Below are 17,257 nucleotides of genomic sequence, written 5' to 3' on the forward strand. Positions count from 1 at the left end.
TCCAGAGGACAGCATCTCACTGCTTTCTTCTCTACCCTTCTGCTTTTACATCATCCCTGCCTCTTTATCTGTTATGTTCCCTGAGCCTTGGTATGTGTATGGCTTTGATACAAATACCCCTATATGGCTGGATGAATATTCTTATTGAATATGTAAGTGTTGAACATTATTAGTTATTGATGATTTCCAAGAGGCTACTTAGGATAAATACTGCTTCATCAATCTTAACCAAACAAATGCAATAGTAAAATATTTAGCACAACCCATAGTAGCTATATTGTTTTTAAAAGCAGCAACTATTTTTTGTTTTTATGTTATTATTATAATGATTTACTTATTTACATCCCAAACACTGCCCCTTTCTGTTCCCCCATAGAGACCCAGCTTCCATTCCCTTACCTTCCTCTCTGAGAGGGTGGGGCCCTTTTGGGTATCCCCTCACTCTGGCTTATCAACTCTGTGAGATTAGGCACGTTCTCTACCTCTGAGGCCAGACAAGGCAGCCCTGTTGGAGAATGAATACCACAGTCAGGCTACAGCTGTACGGATAATCTCTGCTTCAGTTGTTGGTGACTGAGCTTCCGGTCTGCTACATATATGCCAGGGGCCTCATTTCAGCCCATGTGTGTTCTTTGGTTGGTGACTCAGTCTCTCAGAACTCCCAGTCTTCTGGGTTATTTGACTGTGTTGGTCTTCCTGATGGGTTCTTATCTCCTCCAGGCTTTCAGTACTTCCCCCAACTTTTCCACAAGAGTCCCCATCCTCTGGCCGAGAGGCACTTTAAGAAGTGCTTAACATCATTAGTCATTAGGGAAATACAAATCAAAACAACCCTGAGATTTCACCTTACACCAGTCAGAATGGCTAAGGTAAAAAACTCAGGAGACAGCAGGTGTTGGCGAGGATGTGGAGAAAGAGGAACACTCCTCCACTGCTGGTGGGGCTGTAAGATGGTACAACCACTTTGGAAATCAGTCTGGTGGTTCCTCAGAAAACTGGACATGACACTTCCGGAGGACCCTGCTATACCTCTCCTGGGCATATACCCAAAGGATTCCCTGGCATTCAATAAAGACACATGCTCTATTATGTTCATAGCAGCCTTATTTATAATAGCCAGAATCTGGAAAGAACCCAGATGCCCCTCAAAGGAGGAATGGATACAGAAAATGTGATATATTTACACAATGGAATACTACTCAGCAATTAGAAACAATGAATTCACAAAATTTTTAGGCAAGTGGTTTGATCTGGAAAATATCATCCTAAGTGAGGTAACCCAATCACAAAAGAATACACATGGAATGCAATCTCTGATAAGTGGATATTAATTAGCCCAGAAGCCCTGAATACTCAAGACACAAATCGCATAACAAATGAGTCCCATGAAGAAGTATGGAGAGGGTCCTGATCCTGGAAAGGATTGATCTAGCATTGGAGGGGAATATAAGGACAGAGAAAAAGGAGGGAGGTGATTGGAGAATGGATGGAGAGAAGAAGGTTTATGGGACATATGGGGAGGGGGGGATCCAAGAAAGGGGAAATCATTTGGAATGTAAACAAAGAATATAGAAAATAAAAATATTAAAAAAAAAAGAGTCCCTATCCTCTGTCCAGTGTTTGACTGTGGGTATGGACATCTGTTTTAGTCAGCTGCTGGATAGAGTCTTTTAGAGGACAAACTGTCCTCTAAGGTTCCTTAGAGGACAGTTATACTAGGTTCCTGTCTGCAAGCCTAACCGAGTATTATTAATAATGTAAGGATTGGTGCTTGCCAATGGCATGGGTTTCAAGTTGGGCTGGTTACTGGTTGGCCATTACCCCAATCTCTGCTCCAACCTTGTCCCTGAATTTCTTTAAACAGGACATATTTCAGGTTGAAAGTTTTGTGTGGGTGGGTTGGTGTCCTTGTCTCTCCATTGGGGGTCCTGCCTGGCTACAGAAGGTAGTCTCTTCAGGTTCTATATTCCCACTGTTAGGCATCTTGGCTGATATTACCTGTATTGATTCCTGGGAGCCTCCCCCATCTCAGGTCTCTGAGACTTCCTAAAGATTTCCCTCACCCCTAGCAGCTGCCATTTTTTTCATGCATTCTTCTGGTCCTCTGGGACTCTCTCCTGTCCTTCCCCATACCTGATTCTGTCTCCTTATTCTCCTACCCCTTTCCACTCCCACCCAGTTTCTTCCTCCCCTATGCCTCCTATAACTATTTTGCTCCTTTTTCTAAGTATGATTCAAGCATTTGCACTTGTGCCTTCCTTCTTGTTTAGCTTCATTGGTCCTGTGTGGTGTATCATGGGTATTCTCTGCTTTATGGCTAATACCTACTTATCAGTGAGTACATACAATGCATGTCCTTTGGGTCTGGGTTACTTCACCGAGATGTCATCAGGAAAATGCAAATCAAAACAACTCAGCTTCTACCTTACATCAACCAGAATGGCTAAAAAAAAAACCTCCTCATGCTGGGGGAAGATGTGGAGAAAGGGGAACACTCCTCCATTTCTGGTGGGATTAAAAGTTTGTACAACCACTCTAAATCAATCTGGTAACTTCTCAGAAAATTGGAAATAGTTATACCTTAAGACTCAAGTATACCACTCCTAGGAATATACCAAAAAGATTCACCTTGTGTCCATAAGGACACATGCTTCATATGTTCATAGCAGCTTTATTTGTAATAGCCAGAAATTGGAAACAACCAAGATGTCCCTCAACTGAAGAATGGATACAGAAAATGTGGTTCATGAATACAATGGAGTACTACTTAGTCATTATAAACAAGGACATCATGACTTTTTCAGGAAAATGGATGGAACTAGAAAACTATTTCTTAACACAGGACTTCTCTGTGCACTAGATCCTGATATTAGACCTGTATTTTAGGTAGTGGAGAGAAGACAAGACTGTGAAAGCCACCCTCTTTTTTTGTAAGAGTATGACTTAATACGAAGGTTGGAGCTGAAAGGAATATGTTGATTTTTGACTCAGGAGATGGTACTTTTGATGTGTACTTTTGAAATTTTGAAGTCAAATTGACATCTGGAGACACTCAGTTGGGTGGAGAAGACTTTACAAACTGAATGGCCAACCATTTCACTGTTGAATTAAAGGAAGGCATACAAGGACATCAGTGAGAACAAGAGCCATCTGCATGCTGCCTGCGAAGTGGCCAAGCATATCCTTTCTTCCTCACCCAAGCCAATATTGAGATTGCTTGTCTCTATGAGGGCATTGACTTCAGTACCTCCATTGCCCATGCTCAGTTTGAAGAATTAAATGCTGACCTGTTCCGTGGCACTCTGAATCATGTAATAAAAGTTCTTTGAGGTGCCACACTGGCTACGATACAGTTCCAAGATATTGTGCTAGTGGGAGTCTGACCAGAATCCCCAAGATTCAGACGCTTCTGCAAGATTTCTTCAATGGAAAAGAACTGAATAAGAGCATTAACCCTGATGGAGCTGTGGCCTATGGTGCAGCTGTCCAGGCAGCCATTCTATCTGGAGCCAAGTCTGAGAATGTTCAGGATTTACTACTCTTTGATGTCACTTCTCTTTGTCTTGGCATTGGAAGGGCTGATGGAGTCATGACTGTAGTCATCAAGCACAATACCACCATTCCTACCAGGGAGACATAGACTTTCATCACCTGTTCTTACAACCAGTTGGATGTGCTCATTCAGGTACATGAAGGTGAAAGGGCCATGGCAAAGGATAACAACCTGCTTGCAAAGTTTGAACTCACAGGCAAACCTACAGCAACCTGTGGTGTTCCACTTTTGACATAGATACCAACGGCATCCTCAATGCTTCCAGTGTAGACAAGGTCACAGAATAGGAGAACACAATCACCATAATCAGTGACACTTGAGCAAGGAGGAAATTGGGTGTTTGTTCCAGGAAGCTGAGAAGTGCAAAGTTGAAGGTGAGAAGCAGAGAGATAAGGCTTTCTCTAAGAATTCACTGGAGTCCTATCATGTCAACACGAGTGTGGCAGCTGATGACGAGTCAATGATGAGAACAAACAGGAGGTTCTAGACAAGTGTAATAAAACCATCAATAAAACCATCAATTGGCCAGATAAGAACCAGACAGCAGAGAAGACAAAATTTAAACACCATCAAAAAGTCTGCACCCATGTTACTAAGCTGTACCAGAGTGCTGGAGGCATGTCTATAGAAATGTCTGGGAGCTTCCCTGGTGAGGGAACGCCTTCATTTGGTGGTGCTTCTTCCATTAAAGAGGCGTATTAAGTCAATTCAAGTAGAGGTGTACCAATATTCCACAGGGAAACGTGAAGCATCCAAAGTTAGCAAGTTCTGTGACACGTTTACACTCAATTTAAACTTAAATAATAAAATTAAAAATGAAACTAAAATAAATTAAATTTCAGTTGCTACAATAAATTACTAAGCATTCTCAATACATGAATATGGAAGATGTGGTCAGGGAGAGGAAACAAAGCATTGTACTTTATCCTAAATGGAAAATGCAATGTCTAAAACAAGTGGAAAATGCAAGATACGATAAATGCAATGTCTAATAGAACTATTTAAATTGACACCCTACCAAAAAAAAGAGAATATCCTTAAGTATCACTTCTAGTTATACCTCATTGAATTAAATAACATTTAGCTAGCTTGGAAGATAGGGCATTTCCCTAAAAAACTTGAGAAATTCTTTTAAAAGAAAAATGGGTGGCCAGGAAGCAGAGACTTGATTTAGTAGTCAAGAACCTGAACCTGACTGCCCTCTCTGAAGATCTAAGTTCGATTCCCACCACCTACATCAAGTGGCTCAGAAACTGCCTCTAACTTGAGCTTTAAAAGATCAGGTGCCTTCTTCTGGCCCCTAAAAGCAACCACACTTACATGGTAGTGGTGGTGGTGGTGGTGTGTGTGGGTAAGGATTCAGCTGTGACAAACAGAAGCAAACACAGAGACAGTTTGAATCTGAGTGTATTTTGCAGCTCTTAAGCAGGGGATTTTATACATTAAACCAAACATGACACATCTCTTAGAAACCATACCCAGCCAAACAATTGTGAATACCAACAAGATCAGTTGGCACAGTAAAATACAAAAATCATCTAAGCATTACAACTCTGAACTACATGTTCAGTGAATCACAAACAGAACAGGTAATGTCATCATCAAAAATATAACAATTCTAAAAGAATATATTCAATAGGGCAATCATGCAAGGCTAGTGCCATATTCCCAAGAACAGGTTAATAAATCTTTGTAGTCAGTGCTCTTAACCACTGAGCTAACTTTCCAGCCCCTATGGTTAATTATTGCTTAACAGCTAACACCTGTTTTTTTTTTTTTTTATAAATCTTCAAAGCATAAATTTAAACCATTTTAATTCTAATTAAGGCTTTCTTTACCATATACCAAAACTCACCTCTGATGACACATGTGTAGCCATATGAAATTTTATTGTTGGAAAAGTTTTTTATCTATCGTAATAATTTTGTAAATGATTTGAAAAGTAAAGCATTGGTTTCCCTGGAGAGGTCATGTTAGTGACCCGTCTCAAGGGGTGGTCTCGTACCCATTATTCTTGTTTTAAGATCATTGCCTAGGCTACCAGGGACCTGTAGGTAAGAAAAGGAATGAAAGAGAACAAGAGAGAAAAATTGCCATGAGAACTACGGCTCAATTGTTTTCTCCGGCAGAGTTCCACAAAAGCAACATAAGGAAGGAAAGGGCTATCTTGGCCCAGAGTGTAAGGAAGCAGCAGTCCATCCTGTTGAGGAGGCCCTGGCAGCAAGATCTTGAGCTAGTCACAGTGCATTCTCAATCGGGAGTCAGAGAACAATGCATGTTGGTGCTTAGCTTTCTCTCTCTCTCTCTCTCTCTCTCTCTCTCTCTCTCTCTCTCTCTCTCTCTCACACACACACACACACACACACACACACACACACAGACATTTTTCTTTCCAGAATTCTAGGCAAGGGAATGGTGCTACTTGCTATGAACAGGTTTTCCTACCCTAATTATCCTAATTAATATATTACCCACAGGGAACTGGAGAAATCACTCAAAGATTAAGAGCACTGCATGATTTTCCAGAGGACCCTGGTTTAATTCTTAGCACCCACTAGATGGTTTACAACCATTTAAACTACAGTTTTAGGAGATTTTATACCCTCTTCTATCCTCCATAGGTGTCAGACAGCCACAGACACACAGGCAATCAAAATACTCACACACACAAAATCGTTTAAGTGTTTCTTAAAAAGCAATCCCCTACACGTATACCCAAAGTGTGTCTCCCAAGGGGTGTAGATTTCATCAGGTTGATAATTGAGATTAGCCATCACATCACCATCTAAAAGTGAGCAGTTCAGTGGTTTGTAGTGGATTTGTCATGCAAAAGCCGTTAGTATCTTGTTGTATTTTCATCAATCCCAGTGAAACCTTCACATCCATTGAACAGGAACTGCCATACCTCCTCAAGGCCCCTAGAATACCAATTAGGTCTCTGTGTACGAATCTTTGTATTTTGGCCATTTCCTAGAGCTGAGACAATTCCTTTAGCTTATCCTCACGCTAGGTCACATGGCAGGTCTGGCTTTCATCCTGTGAGGGGCCTGAAAACTGAGTCCTCTAGCAGTCATTCCTATGTACTCCTTCCATTAGTTCACAGAAGCTGCCTTCCACAAACCTTCACCACATTTGTTGTCATTTTTGTTGTATCACTTTGAAATTATACACACATTTTGATCAAATCTACCTACTCCTTTTCTTCTATCCCCCCTACCATACATTCCCTCTCAACCTCATGCCACTCATTGCTGCTATTGTCTTTTTTGATGATATCCTACTGACTTGGATGAGATGGAATCTCACTATACTTTTGAAATATTTCACTTATGGCCAATAATTGAACATGTTTTTTTTTTCCTTGTAACTCTTAGCCATTTGTCTTTTTTTTTTTTTTTTAAATCTAGCTGTTCATTCATATATTTGTTTTATTAACATGTGTGATAATTAGGTATTTTTTTGTTTTGGTCTGTTTATTTGTTTTTGAAACAAGATCATACTATGGCCCTGGCTGGCCTGGAATTTGATATACACACCATGAGGGCCTCAAACTCACAGAGACATGCCTGTCTCTGCCTCTCAAGTGCTAAGGAAAGAGGTGTTCACCACCATGCCTGCCCTTGACAATTAATTTAATTGCCAGTTTGAACCAACTTATAATCCACTGGGAAGAGAATTTCATTGAAGGATTGTCTACATTGTGATGGTCTTTAAGCATATGTCTCTGTGTGTAGGGTATCTTAATTAAGTACCATTTCCCAGGTACAGGGTTTTAAACTGTGTAACAGTGGAGACATAGAGCAAACTGGAACAAACCCTTTCTTCCCTAAGTTGCTTTTTGTCAGGGTATTTTTATCCAGGCAACAGAAGTGAAATCAGGACAGTATGTAATACTCTGCATGCCAACAGTACATTGGGGCTGCCTCAGCATGGATATACAGTGTGCTCTGGTCAAATCAGGTCAGCTTAGGACTTCTTTTTTCTTGACTTTTGTTTACAACTGAAGTCTTTACCTCTCCTGGTTGTTCATGATCTATATATGAGGCAATTATGAACTATAGTCTCCCTGCTGGGCAGGGGCTTCCAGGATTCTCTAGAGTGCGTGCATCTATTATCTGCCACCCAACTTCTCTGAAGTGAAGACTTTATTTCCCTGAGAACGGAGATTCAGGAATTTTACGTATTCATATGTTGATCCTTACTGCTCAATTTTTCAACTTTGCAATTCATCACAGACTGGCCAGTACTCACACGTGCTCTTTCTCTTGGAACATAGGCTTCCTTCTGCACACTTGTGAATACCACCTTCACCATCCTGGATAGGACCTGTGAAAACAAAAGTGCTCCAGTGTCCTTACAGGTAGGGGTTCACCTTCTTCATTGGTATCTATCTCTTCCTCTCTCTCTCTCTCTCTCTCTCTCTCTCTCATATAGTTATCTGTGGATGCTAAAATGGGGCACTGGGTCCCTTGGAAACATTGTTTGTGAGCCACTTGATGTATGCAATGGATTTTGAATCTCAGTCCTCATGCATGAGTACTAGAACTCTTAGCCATGGAGCCACATCTACAGCCCCACAGCTCAAATCTTGGTGATGTCACTTAATAAAATGTGAATACTCATTTTTCTCATCTCAAACCAGAAATAAACATTGCCTGAAATGTGATAGATATTGGCTCCATACGAAATAAGGGGGTACGTATGTATATGCTTACATATGATAATTAAACTATGCATAACTGACTCAGGTCGTGGCTCAGTGGATAAAGGGCTGCTTTGTAAGCATGAAAACCTAGGTCCTATCCCCAGATTCCACATACAAAAAGACAAAAGCTGGGTATAGCTCATACATTTGGAATCCCAGCACTGGGAAGCAGAGATCCCACTGGAGATCGCTGGCCATTTAGCTTAGTCTATTTGGTGAGTTCTAGGCCAATGAAGGACCCCATCTCAAGTAGATGAATGGCACCTGGCATCTGAAATGCAGCAGCCACATTCTGCATTTGACCTCTACATGAGCACGTAGCCAGTGTGGTTGCACACACACTGACACACATGCACGCACATGCTCTATTTCTAATTCTATATAGTCTTCATTCTTATATGCCAGAAATCTAAGCACCATACTTAGATTTCAAGGATTTATTTTTTTGTCCACTTTATACATCTTATGGGTGAGTTTCCACAGAAGCCAGGTATATCAGATCTCACCGGAGCTGGAGTTCCAGGCAGTTGTGAGCTACCTAAAGTGGGTACTGGAACTGAATCTGAATACTCTGTAAGATCCGTGTGTGCTCTTGACCTCTGAGCCATTTCAGCCCATACTTACAACACATTTAATAAACTTTTTCATTAGTTTTGATGCTTTCATATATCTGTCTGCATGCCTGTCTACTGTATTGTGTTTGTTTTCCCCATTACCCTCTGATATCCCCTTTCTTTCCCCTTGGATGACTTCTGCCCTCTTGGTCCCTATTAACTCCACTGTAGACTGTAAGTTAAGAACAATAGCCTCATCTATTTCTATTCTGGCTTTCAAATAATTGACACAAAGACCTATCAAGATCACTAACATGCTCCAAGGCCCATGATTGGGCAGATATTCATCTCCTCTAAATTATATACTTCCCATCAAGGCCCCATGTTATGTGTCGTCTGAGTCTCATCCTGGCTTGCTCTGCTTCATGTGTATTCCTCATGGTGAACCCCTTAGTGACCAGCTCACCATGACTCCTCCTAGACCTTCTTCCTCATGACCACCTCTTCTCTTCCTTTCTCTCCCACTTTGGGACTCTACCCTGGGAATGGAAGTCCTGCCTTCTCTTCCCAGTCAAAGGCAGATCAGCTCTTTAGTAACCAATCAGAGATAATTGGGAAGCATTCTTTACACAACAAAGATTCAGGAGATGGTTCAGTAATCATGACAATGTACTGTCTGGACTGTAATCTGATCTCTGGGCACAAAAATCAGCATCAGAGTACACATAGTGCCCCAAACCATCCCCCCAAACTCCACCATCAATAAATAAGATACCTACTTTATGGTAGCCCTTGGCAGTCACTAGTGTCACAGGAAAAGCCTTGTGGGGAGCTCTGTGATCCATGGTAGAAAGAGATAGCTTAGTCTTGTGCAGGTATTCATGGCTGCTGTGCTCATGGTTGCCATGGTGATGTATTTGGATAGCAGCATTTATGATCTTCTCCCTCATCTCCCAGCTCTTCAGGGCTTTCTGTCCCCTCATCTGAATATAGGTCTTGGGGTAGAAATCTAACATATGTAATCTGTCTAGAGCTGTGTGTTTGTCAGTCACTTACTGTGAGTTTTGGCCATATATGAGTCTCTGAAGTACATTTCAAACTTGCTGCTGTTCCTAAGCCATAATAGATAGGATATGAATGTTAGTTTGGTGTGTTCTTTCCTTGCTGCATGAAGGTGCCTTGTTGATTTTTCACATTTGCTGTTTTGTACAGCATTGTGAACATATCCCTAACATATCTGTCAGCTCTCATGTGACTGGGTTCCATGTTGAAACCGTTAAACTGCTTCTTGAGAAGTTAATATATCAGAAAGCATTTTAAATGATCACCACTAAGAGAGCTCTTTGAAAAAATTAGATATATCTGAAGAGATTAATCCCTAAAACAGTTTCTGGGTGAAAGAGCATGTGGAGCACAGATTGGCTCAGGCACTGGCTTACTGTGTCCTGCAAAGGCAAAGCTGAGATTAAACATTCCTAACAGGGCCTCTTAAGTGTAGAAAGGGAGCTGAGAGGATGCTGATTTTGTCTTTTTGTTTGTTTGTTTGTTCATGAGAGAGTGTCTTGTTGTTGTCATTTCAGCTGGCCTATAAACTGCTATGTAGCCAAGGACCCATCAGCCTCAGTCTTCTGAGTCCTGTGATTTCCCAACTGGATCACCACACTCAGTAGCTTCTTCTTTTGCTTCATTCTTAACTCCTTTTTTCTTCCAGGGATAGAGAGAGCATAAATTATTTTGCTAATGAGAGAGAGAGAGAGAGAGAGAGAGAGAGAGAGAGAGAGAGAGAGAGAGAGAGAGAGAAGAGAGAGAGAGAGAGAAGAAGGGGAACAGGAGAAAGGAGAGGAACATGGAGAGAAGGATTATGGGGAGGAAGAGGACCAGGGAGAGGAAGGGGAGAGGAGGAGCATCAGGAGGAGAGGAAGCAGGAGGAGGAGGAGAAGGGAGAAGGGCATGGAGAGAAGAAACCTGGGGAGGAGGGGGAGCAGGGAGAGAAGGGGAGAGGAGGAACAGCAAAAGGAGAGGGAGAAGGAGGAGGAGCAGCAGGAGAAGGGAGAAGGGCACAGAGAGAAGCCTGAGGAGGAAGAGGAACAGGGAAAGGGGAGGGGAGGGTTAGTAGAAGAGGGAGCAGGAGGAGGAACAGGAGAGGAGAGGAGTGGAAGGGGTGAGAAAGGACATTAGCAAATGCTTCTTTCCTTGCAGAGTGCAGCCACGAGCATCTCTGCTGTGCTGGAGCAGGCACCCACATGGTTCGAGCTCAGCAAGGAGGAGACATCCACTCTGGGTACCATCTTGCTGGAGACTGTGGAAAGCACCATGTTAGCTGCTCTTCTGACGCCCTCTGGGAATGCCAGCCAGACCATTCAGACGGAGTACCTGGGTAATGCATACCCTTGAGGGAAAGGCTGACTTTCAGGGATGACTTGTATTTGAGTTCTCATAGCTGTCCACGTACCTTTAAAACCTCTAATCCACAGCAAAGACGGTCTAATATTAGTGACATTTACAATTTATCAATCACTTGGCTAAGAACAGACATGATACAATGAGTGTGTCATTAATTCATTCAAACAAACATTTGTGGTTTGTCTATTATATGATTTAAGATATGGTAATCATTTTCCTGTTCAGATATTTCTAGTTTTCCTGTCTGAGGTGATAATTGGATTGTGCCTCTTGGTTTGACATTAGGAAAAGCTTTGTGACTATACCAGGTCATTATAATAGAACATTTTTCTCTTTCTCTTTTCTTTAGTGACTGAACATCATTTTTCCCATTAATTAATTTATTCACTAACTTTATATCCTAATTGCACCTCCTCCCTCTTCTCCTCCCAGTTCCATCCTTACAAACTCCTCCCCCATTACTCTCCCCGCCTCTCCTTAGAGCAGGTGGAGCTCCCCTTGGGTACAATCCAGCCCTGGGACATCTAGTCCCTGCAGTACATCCTTTTCCACTGAGGCTCAGTCAGGCCATACAGCTATGGAAAGGGGATCCAATGGTAGGCAACAGAGTCAGGGACAGCCCCTGCTTCAGCTGTTAGGGGACCTACGTGAAGATCAAGCTGCACATCTGCTCCAAATATATAGGGGGCCTAGGTTCTGACCGCATACTCTTTGGGTGATGATTCAGTCTCTGAGAGCCCCCATAATCCCAGGTTAGTTTTCTCTGTAGGTACTCTTATGGTGTCTTGACACCTCCAGCTAGATCAATCCTATCCTTCACTTTTCCACAAGACTCCCTGACCTCTGCCTTACATTTGGCTGCAGGTCTCTGCATTTGTTTCCATATGCTTCTAGATGAAGCCTCTTAGGAGACAGTTATGCTAGGTTCCTGTCTACAAGCATGGTAGAATATCATTAATAGTGTCAGGGGTGGTCTATCTCCCATGGAATGGGTCTCAAGTTGGGCTAGTTATTAGTTGACCAGTCCCTCAATCTCTGTCCTATCTTTGTTCCTGTACATCTAGTAGGGAGGAAAAGTTTTAGGTTGGAGGTTTTGTGGGTGGTTTGATGTCCTTATCCCCCCACTAGTAGTCTTGCCTGGCTACAGGAAGTGGCTGTTTCAAGATCTATATTTTCTGTTGCTAGGAGTCTCAGCTAGATCACCATCTGGGGCCTCTCCATATCCTAGATCTCTGGCACATCCTAGAGATTACCCCACCCCACGTCATCTCCCTTCTCTCTTCCCTCAGCTCCTTACATATGATCTCCTACAACCCCACTCCCCTTCCCACCCCTCTTCCTCCCAGTTCCATGTTTCTATTGACTTCTGATATTTATGTTGTTCCCCTTTCTAAGAAAGACTCAATCATCCTCCCTTGGGCCCTACTTGTTATTTGGTTTCTATGGGTCTGTTGATGGTAGCACACTGATTCTGTACTCTATGGCTAATGTCCCCTTAGAAGGGAGTAAATAGCACGCAGAGCTTTTGCATGTGGGTTACCTCACTCAGGATGATATTTTCTAGTTCCGTCCGCTTGCCTGCAAAATTCTTGATGCCCTTGTTTTTTATGGCTGAGTAGTATCCCCTTGTGTAGATATACCACATTTTTCTGGATCTGTTCTTCAGTTGAAAGACATCTAGGTTTTTATCCAGTTTCTGGTTATTATGATAAATCCTATGAGCATAGTTCAGCAAGTGTCCTTGTGGGATGGTGAAACATCTTTTGAGTATTTGCCCAGAAGTGGTATAGCTGGATCTTGAAGTTGAGGTATTCCCAATCTTCTGAGAAACCACCAGATTGATTTCCAGAGTGGTTGTACAAGTTTGTACTTCCACCAGCAGTGGAGAGTATTCCCCTTGCTCCACAACATTAACAGCATGTGCTGACCTTTGAGTTTTTGATCTTAGACATTCTTATGGGTGTAAGAATTTGGATTTCTCTGATGACTATGAGTGTTGAACATTTCTTTCTTTTTTTTTAAATTTAATTTAATTTAATTTTTATTTTCTATATTCTTTGTTTATATTCCGAATGCTTTTCCCTTTCCTGGTTCTCCCCTCCACATCTGTCTCATAAGCCTTCTTCCCTCCGCCCATTTCCCAATCACCCCCTCCCATTTCCCTGTCCTGAATCAGCCATCTCTTAGAACCATCTCTTATAACCAGGCAAGACCCCTATTGGAGGGACTGGGATATCAACCCAGCCACAAAATCTTTGGCCTACACATTGTCCTACCTAGAAGATATGCTAGGGTAAAGTAGCACAGAAATTGTAGGAGTGATCAACTATTGACTGGTCCAGCTTGGGACCCATGCCAAGAGAGAGAGCCCACTCCTGACACTGCCTGTAGGGCAAGAAACCAGATGTTGGATAGCCCAGAAACCTAGTAGAGAACCAAACACAACTGGCAAAAATGTGATCTTCTGCTGTACTCATACAGTGGTACCTAGCCCAATTATTATCAGGGAGGCTTCACCCAGAAACTGATGGAAACAAGTGCAAAGACCCACAGTCAAACTTGTGGCAGAGCTTGGGGAATACTGAAGAAGAAGAGAAGGAAGGATTGTAGCAGTTAGAAGAGTCATGGACACCACAATAAAACCCACAAATCAACTAATATGGGCTCAAAGGGGCTCACAGACACTGAGCCACCAACCAGGGAGCCTACATGTGACTGACCTTGACCCTCTGCACATATGTTACAGTTGTGTAGGTTGGTCTTCTTTTGAGACTCCAAATAGTGGGAGCAAGAGCTGTCTGGAACTATGTTGTCTGCTTTTGGAACCCCTTCCTCCTACAGGGTTACTTCATCTAGCTTCAATAGGAGAGGCAGTACCTAGTCTTACTACAACTTGATATGGCAAGGACGGTTGGTATCCATGGGAGGCCTCCCCTTGTCTGAAGAGAAAGGAAATAGGAGTGGGTGGAGAATGGGAAAGAGAAGGAGGTGAAATAGACCCTGGGAGGAGAGGAGGAAGGGGAAACTGTGGTCAAAATGTAGACAAAAAAAATAAATAAAACACACCTGGCTAGTTCAGTGATTAAGAGTAATTGCTGCTCTTTCAGGAGACCCAAATTCAGTTCCCAGCACCCATGTCAGCACCCACAACCACCTTAGCTCCAGGAGGTCCAATGCCCTCTTCTGGCCTCCACAGGCACCCGTACTCATGTGTATATACCCACACAGAGACACACAGAAACACATAATTTTAAATAATAAAAAGCGTATCTTTAAAAAGAAAATGTGCAAGTGTATATTTGAAAACCAAAGGAATGACAGAGAACCAGTTCATCATGGAGATGGCTGATTCAGGCTATCTCCCATTGCTGAGAGTTCTACTGTCATAGATTTCTGGGAGTTTCCATTGCACCAGGTTTCTAGCTCATCCAAGAAATGATCACCCTATTCCAATTTTCTCTCCTAGTACTCCCTGCTCCGCCCTCCCTCCACCTCATCCCTCCTGCTTCCATCCTCCCCTTCTCCTGTCCACTCATAATATCTATTTTATTTTTACTTCACAGTGAGTTTCATTTGCCCTTGAGCCATCCTTGTTACTTTGCTTCTTGGTTTCTTGAACAGAAACCAAATTCAAGATACATATACTTTCTTTGTGTCTTAACCAAAACAATCACCTTTACTTTCAGACATGGAGAGCAAAGTCATTAATGAAGAATGCATCAAGGAGAATGTGTCCATTAACTTGAAAGCCAGAGGAGACATGATCAGCATTGGCTGTTTCATAATCAGGGAATCAGTATCTACAGGTACAGAGCCACCTTGACAGTCAGCCCACTTGGCTGCTGATCATTGCAAGGCAGTTATGGGTGGTAGAGAACTGATGAAAAAGAGTGTTCTTCATGATGGGGATGTTGAATATTAAAAGTAAACATTAAGATAAAGACACTGGAGCATGGTCTGTAACCAGTGGGGTGTAGCTACCAGCTATGTGTTACTGTCTTGAGTTCTGAAGATCTATCCACCTGGCCCATCCTATTGTAAGGCTTTCCACTGAGTTCTAAAATTGGGTTTATTGAATTTATCATTTTCGCAATTTTAGTGTGATGCTGTCACTATTTCTAATCTCTTTAGTGAACATGTGTTTTGTGACCAGTTTGTCTTTTTTATTTTATCTAGGTATTTGTATCTTCTTCAGATTCATTGAGTTTATTCATGTCCCCTTTGAATTTTGTTAAATATTATTTTAATTTAATTTTACTAATTTAATTCATTGAGAATTTTATGCAAACATAAAATGCATTTTGGTAAAACATGCCCATAATTTGTTGCTCTCCATTTTTTTCCTCCCTCTCACTAGTTTGCCACCTCTACTGTGTGTTTTTTAAACTGGCTGAGGTCACGTTGTGCTTCCTGTGGGTACAAGTGTGTGGTCCATCTACTGGAGATGGGTATCTTCTCAGGGAGTACACATCCCTGAAGACAATACCTCTCCAGTAGTCATTAATTGTCAACAAAGTCTCAGCTAGGGGTGAGAGTTCATGAGCTTCTCTCCATCTGTGTTGGGATTTGAATCCAGCTTGGTTTTTTTTGCATGCAGTCATAGCTGCTGAGAGAGTTCATGTATAACAAAATATGCTGCTTTTCTGTGGGTGTTCATTACTTCTGAATTCCACAGTCTTCTACTCCCCTCAGTCAGGTTAATCCCTGAGCTTTGACGGATTGAAGGTGATATCAGTGTCCCATTTAGAACTGAGCACTGATGTTCTCATTCTTTTACATTCTTTGTTTTGGATTTCACCTATTTCACCCTTTTTGGTATCTATCATTGTGGAGTTGGTGATTTTTGGATCGGCCATGGTACCTTGAGTTTTTTTTATCTTTCATGTGTTACTAGACTTATATTTTCATGAGTTACTAGACTTATATTTTCATATCTAGGATCAAGGTAAAGAAAACAAATAGCAGATAGATAGAAAGATAGATAGACAGGCAGACATCAAACATCAGATCAGGTGCTCAAAACACCCAGCAGAAATCAACTGGGGCTACCCTAATGAATCAAGCAACTGAGTTTCTGTATCAAGAATGTCCCAAAAGAGTAGGGTACCCTTAGTTGAGGCTTGCAAATAAAAGAAGAAATAGCAACACCAAAAATCACTTCACCAAAGTGAATGCTCACAACATCGGGCAGGGACTGACTATGGATGTTGAGACTGGCAGCTGGAGTTCCTGACCCAGCTCTCTTCTCTTGGTTGAGCCTCTCATGGCTGAAATTTTGGCTTCTCTTCCCCACCTCAAACACTTTCACATCATGGGACAGACACAGCACTCACGTTCTAAAAACACACACATATAAATTAAGGAGTAAAAATTAGAGAAGAGAGAAAAGAGAAAACTAATGCAGAGCTTAGTGAAAATGTGCAACTGTCTCCAAGTCTGATGACCTGAGTTCACTCCCCAGGACCTACAAGATGGAAGCAGAGAGCTGATTCCGATGTGTTGTCCTCTGATCTTTACACATGCACCATGGCCTGTCCATATGCATACTCACACTGTAACAAAAGCATTAAAAGATACTGGAATGAAGTAAAATAGAGACAAAAATGTATCTAAAATAGTAACAGGAAGAGTGGTTAGTGGGACTGTCTTGTCTTAGGGATGTCATAGCCTCTATGGGGTGCAGCTTCAGGATCTGTCCATAGTATTTTTGCTTTCTTTCTGAGCTGTGTGGTTGATGTCAGTTTGTGTGAGCCTTTGTGAATCTTCCTTCCTATGTTCAGCTGTAGGCTGTTTTTTTCACACTAGAGAGTGTGCTTTGTGGACCTGGCAGTAGTGGATTTTGTGTTTTTTATTGAGGCTGTAGTCAAGTTTCTTCATGTAGTCCTGGCTGTTTTAGAACTACCCATATTTACCAAGCTGGTCTTGAACCTCCTCTGCCTCTGCCTCCTGTGTGCTAGGATCAAAGATATATACTACTGTGCCTAGCTTTACTATATTTAAAGCTTTAGTGTTCTGTGTAAAAAATTCTAGTATAGATGGGAG

At 42.0% G+C, this 17,257-nt stretch overlaps 1 protein-coding gene and 1 pseudogene across 2 annotated transcripts in view; both read left to right on the forward strand.

Annotated features, from left to right (window-relative positions):
• Adgre1 (adhesion G protein-coupled receptor E1) overlaps positions 1-17,257 on the forward strand; it is a 99,652-nt gene that overhangs the window by 59,114 nt on the left and 23,281 nt on the right. For both annotated transcript variants that reach the window (XM_052192080.1, XM_052192079.1), the window contains exons 11-13: positions 7,830-7,913; positions 11,012-11,189; positions 14,902-15,021. In XM_052192080.1, coding sequence (XP_052048040.1) covers positions 7,830-7,913; positions 11,012-11,189; positions 14,902-15,021 — 382 coding nt within the window. The remainder of the gene's footprint in view (positions 1-7,829; positions 7,914-11,011; positions 11,190-14,901; positions 15,022-17,257) is intronic.
• LOC127692737 (heat shock cognate 71 kDa protein-like) lies at positions 2,943-4,017 on the forward strand (annotated as a pseudogene).

This window comes from Apodemus sylvaticus, chromosome 9 (genome assembly GCF_947179515.1).
Source record: "Apodemus sylvaticus chromosome 9, mApoSyl1.1, whole genome shotgun sequence".
Taxonomy (NCBI): Eukaryota; Metazoa; Chordata; class Mammalia; order Rodentia; family Muridae; genus Apodemus; species Apodemus sylvaticus.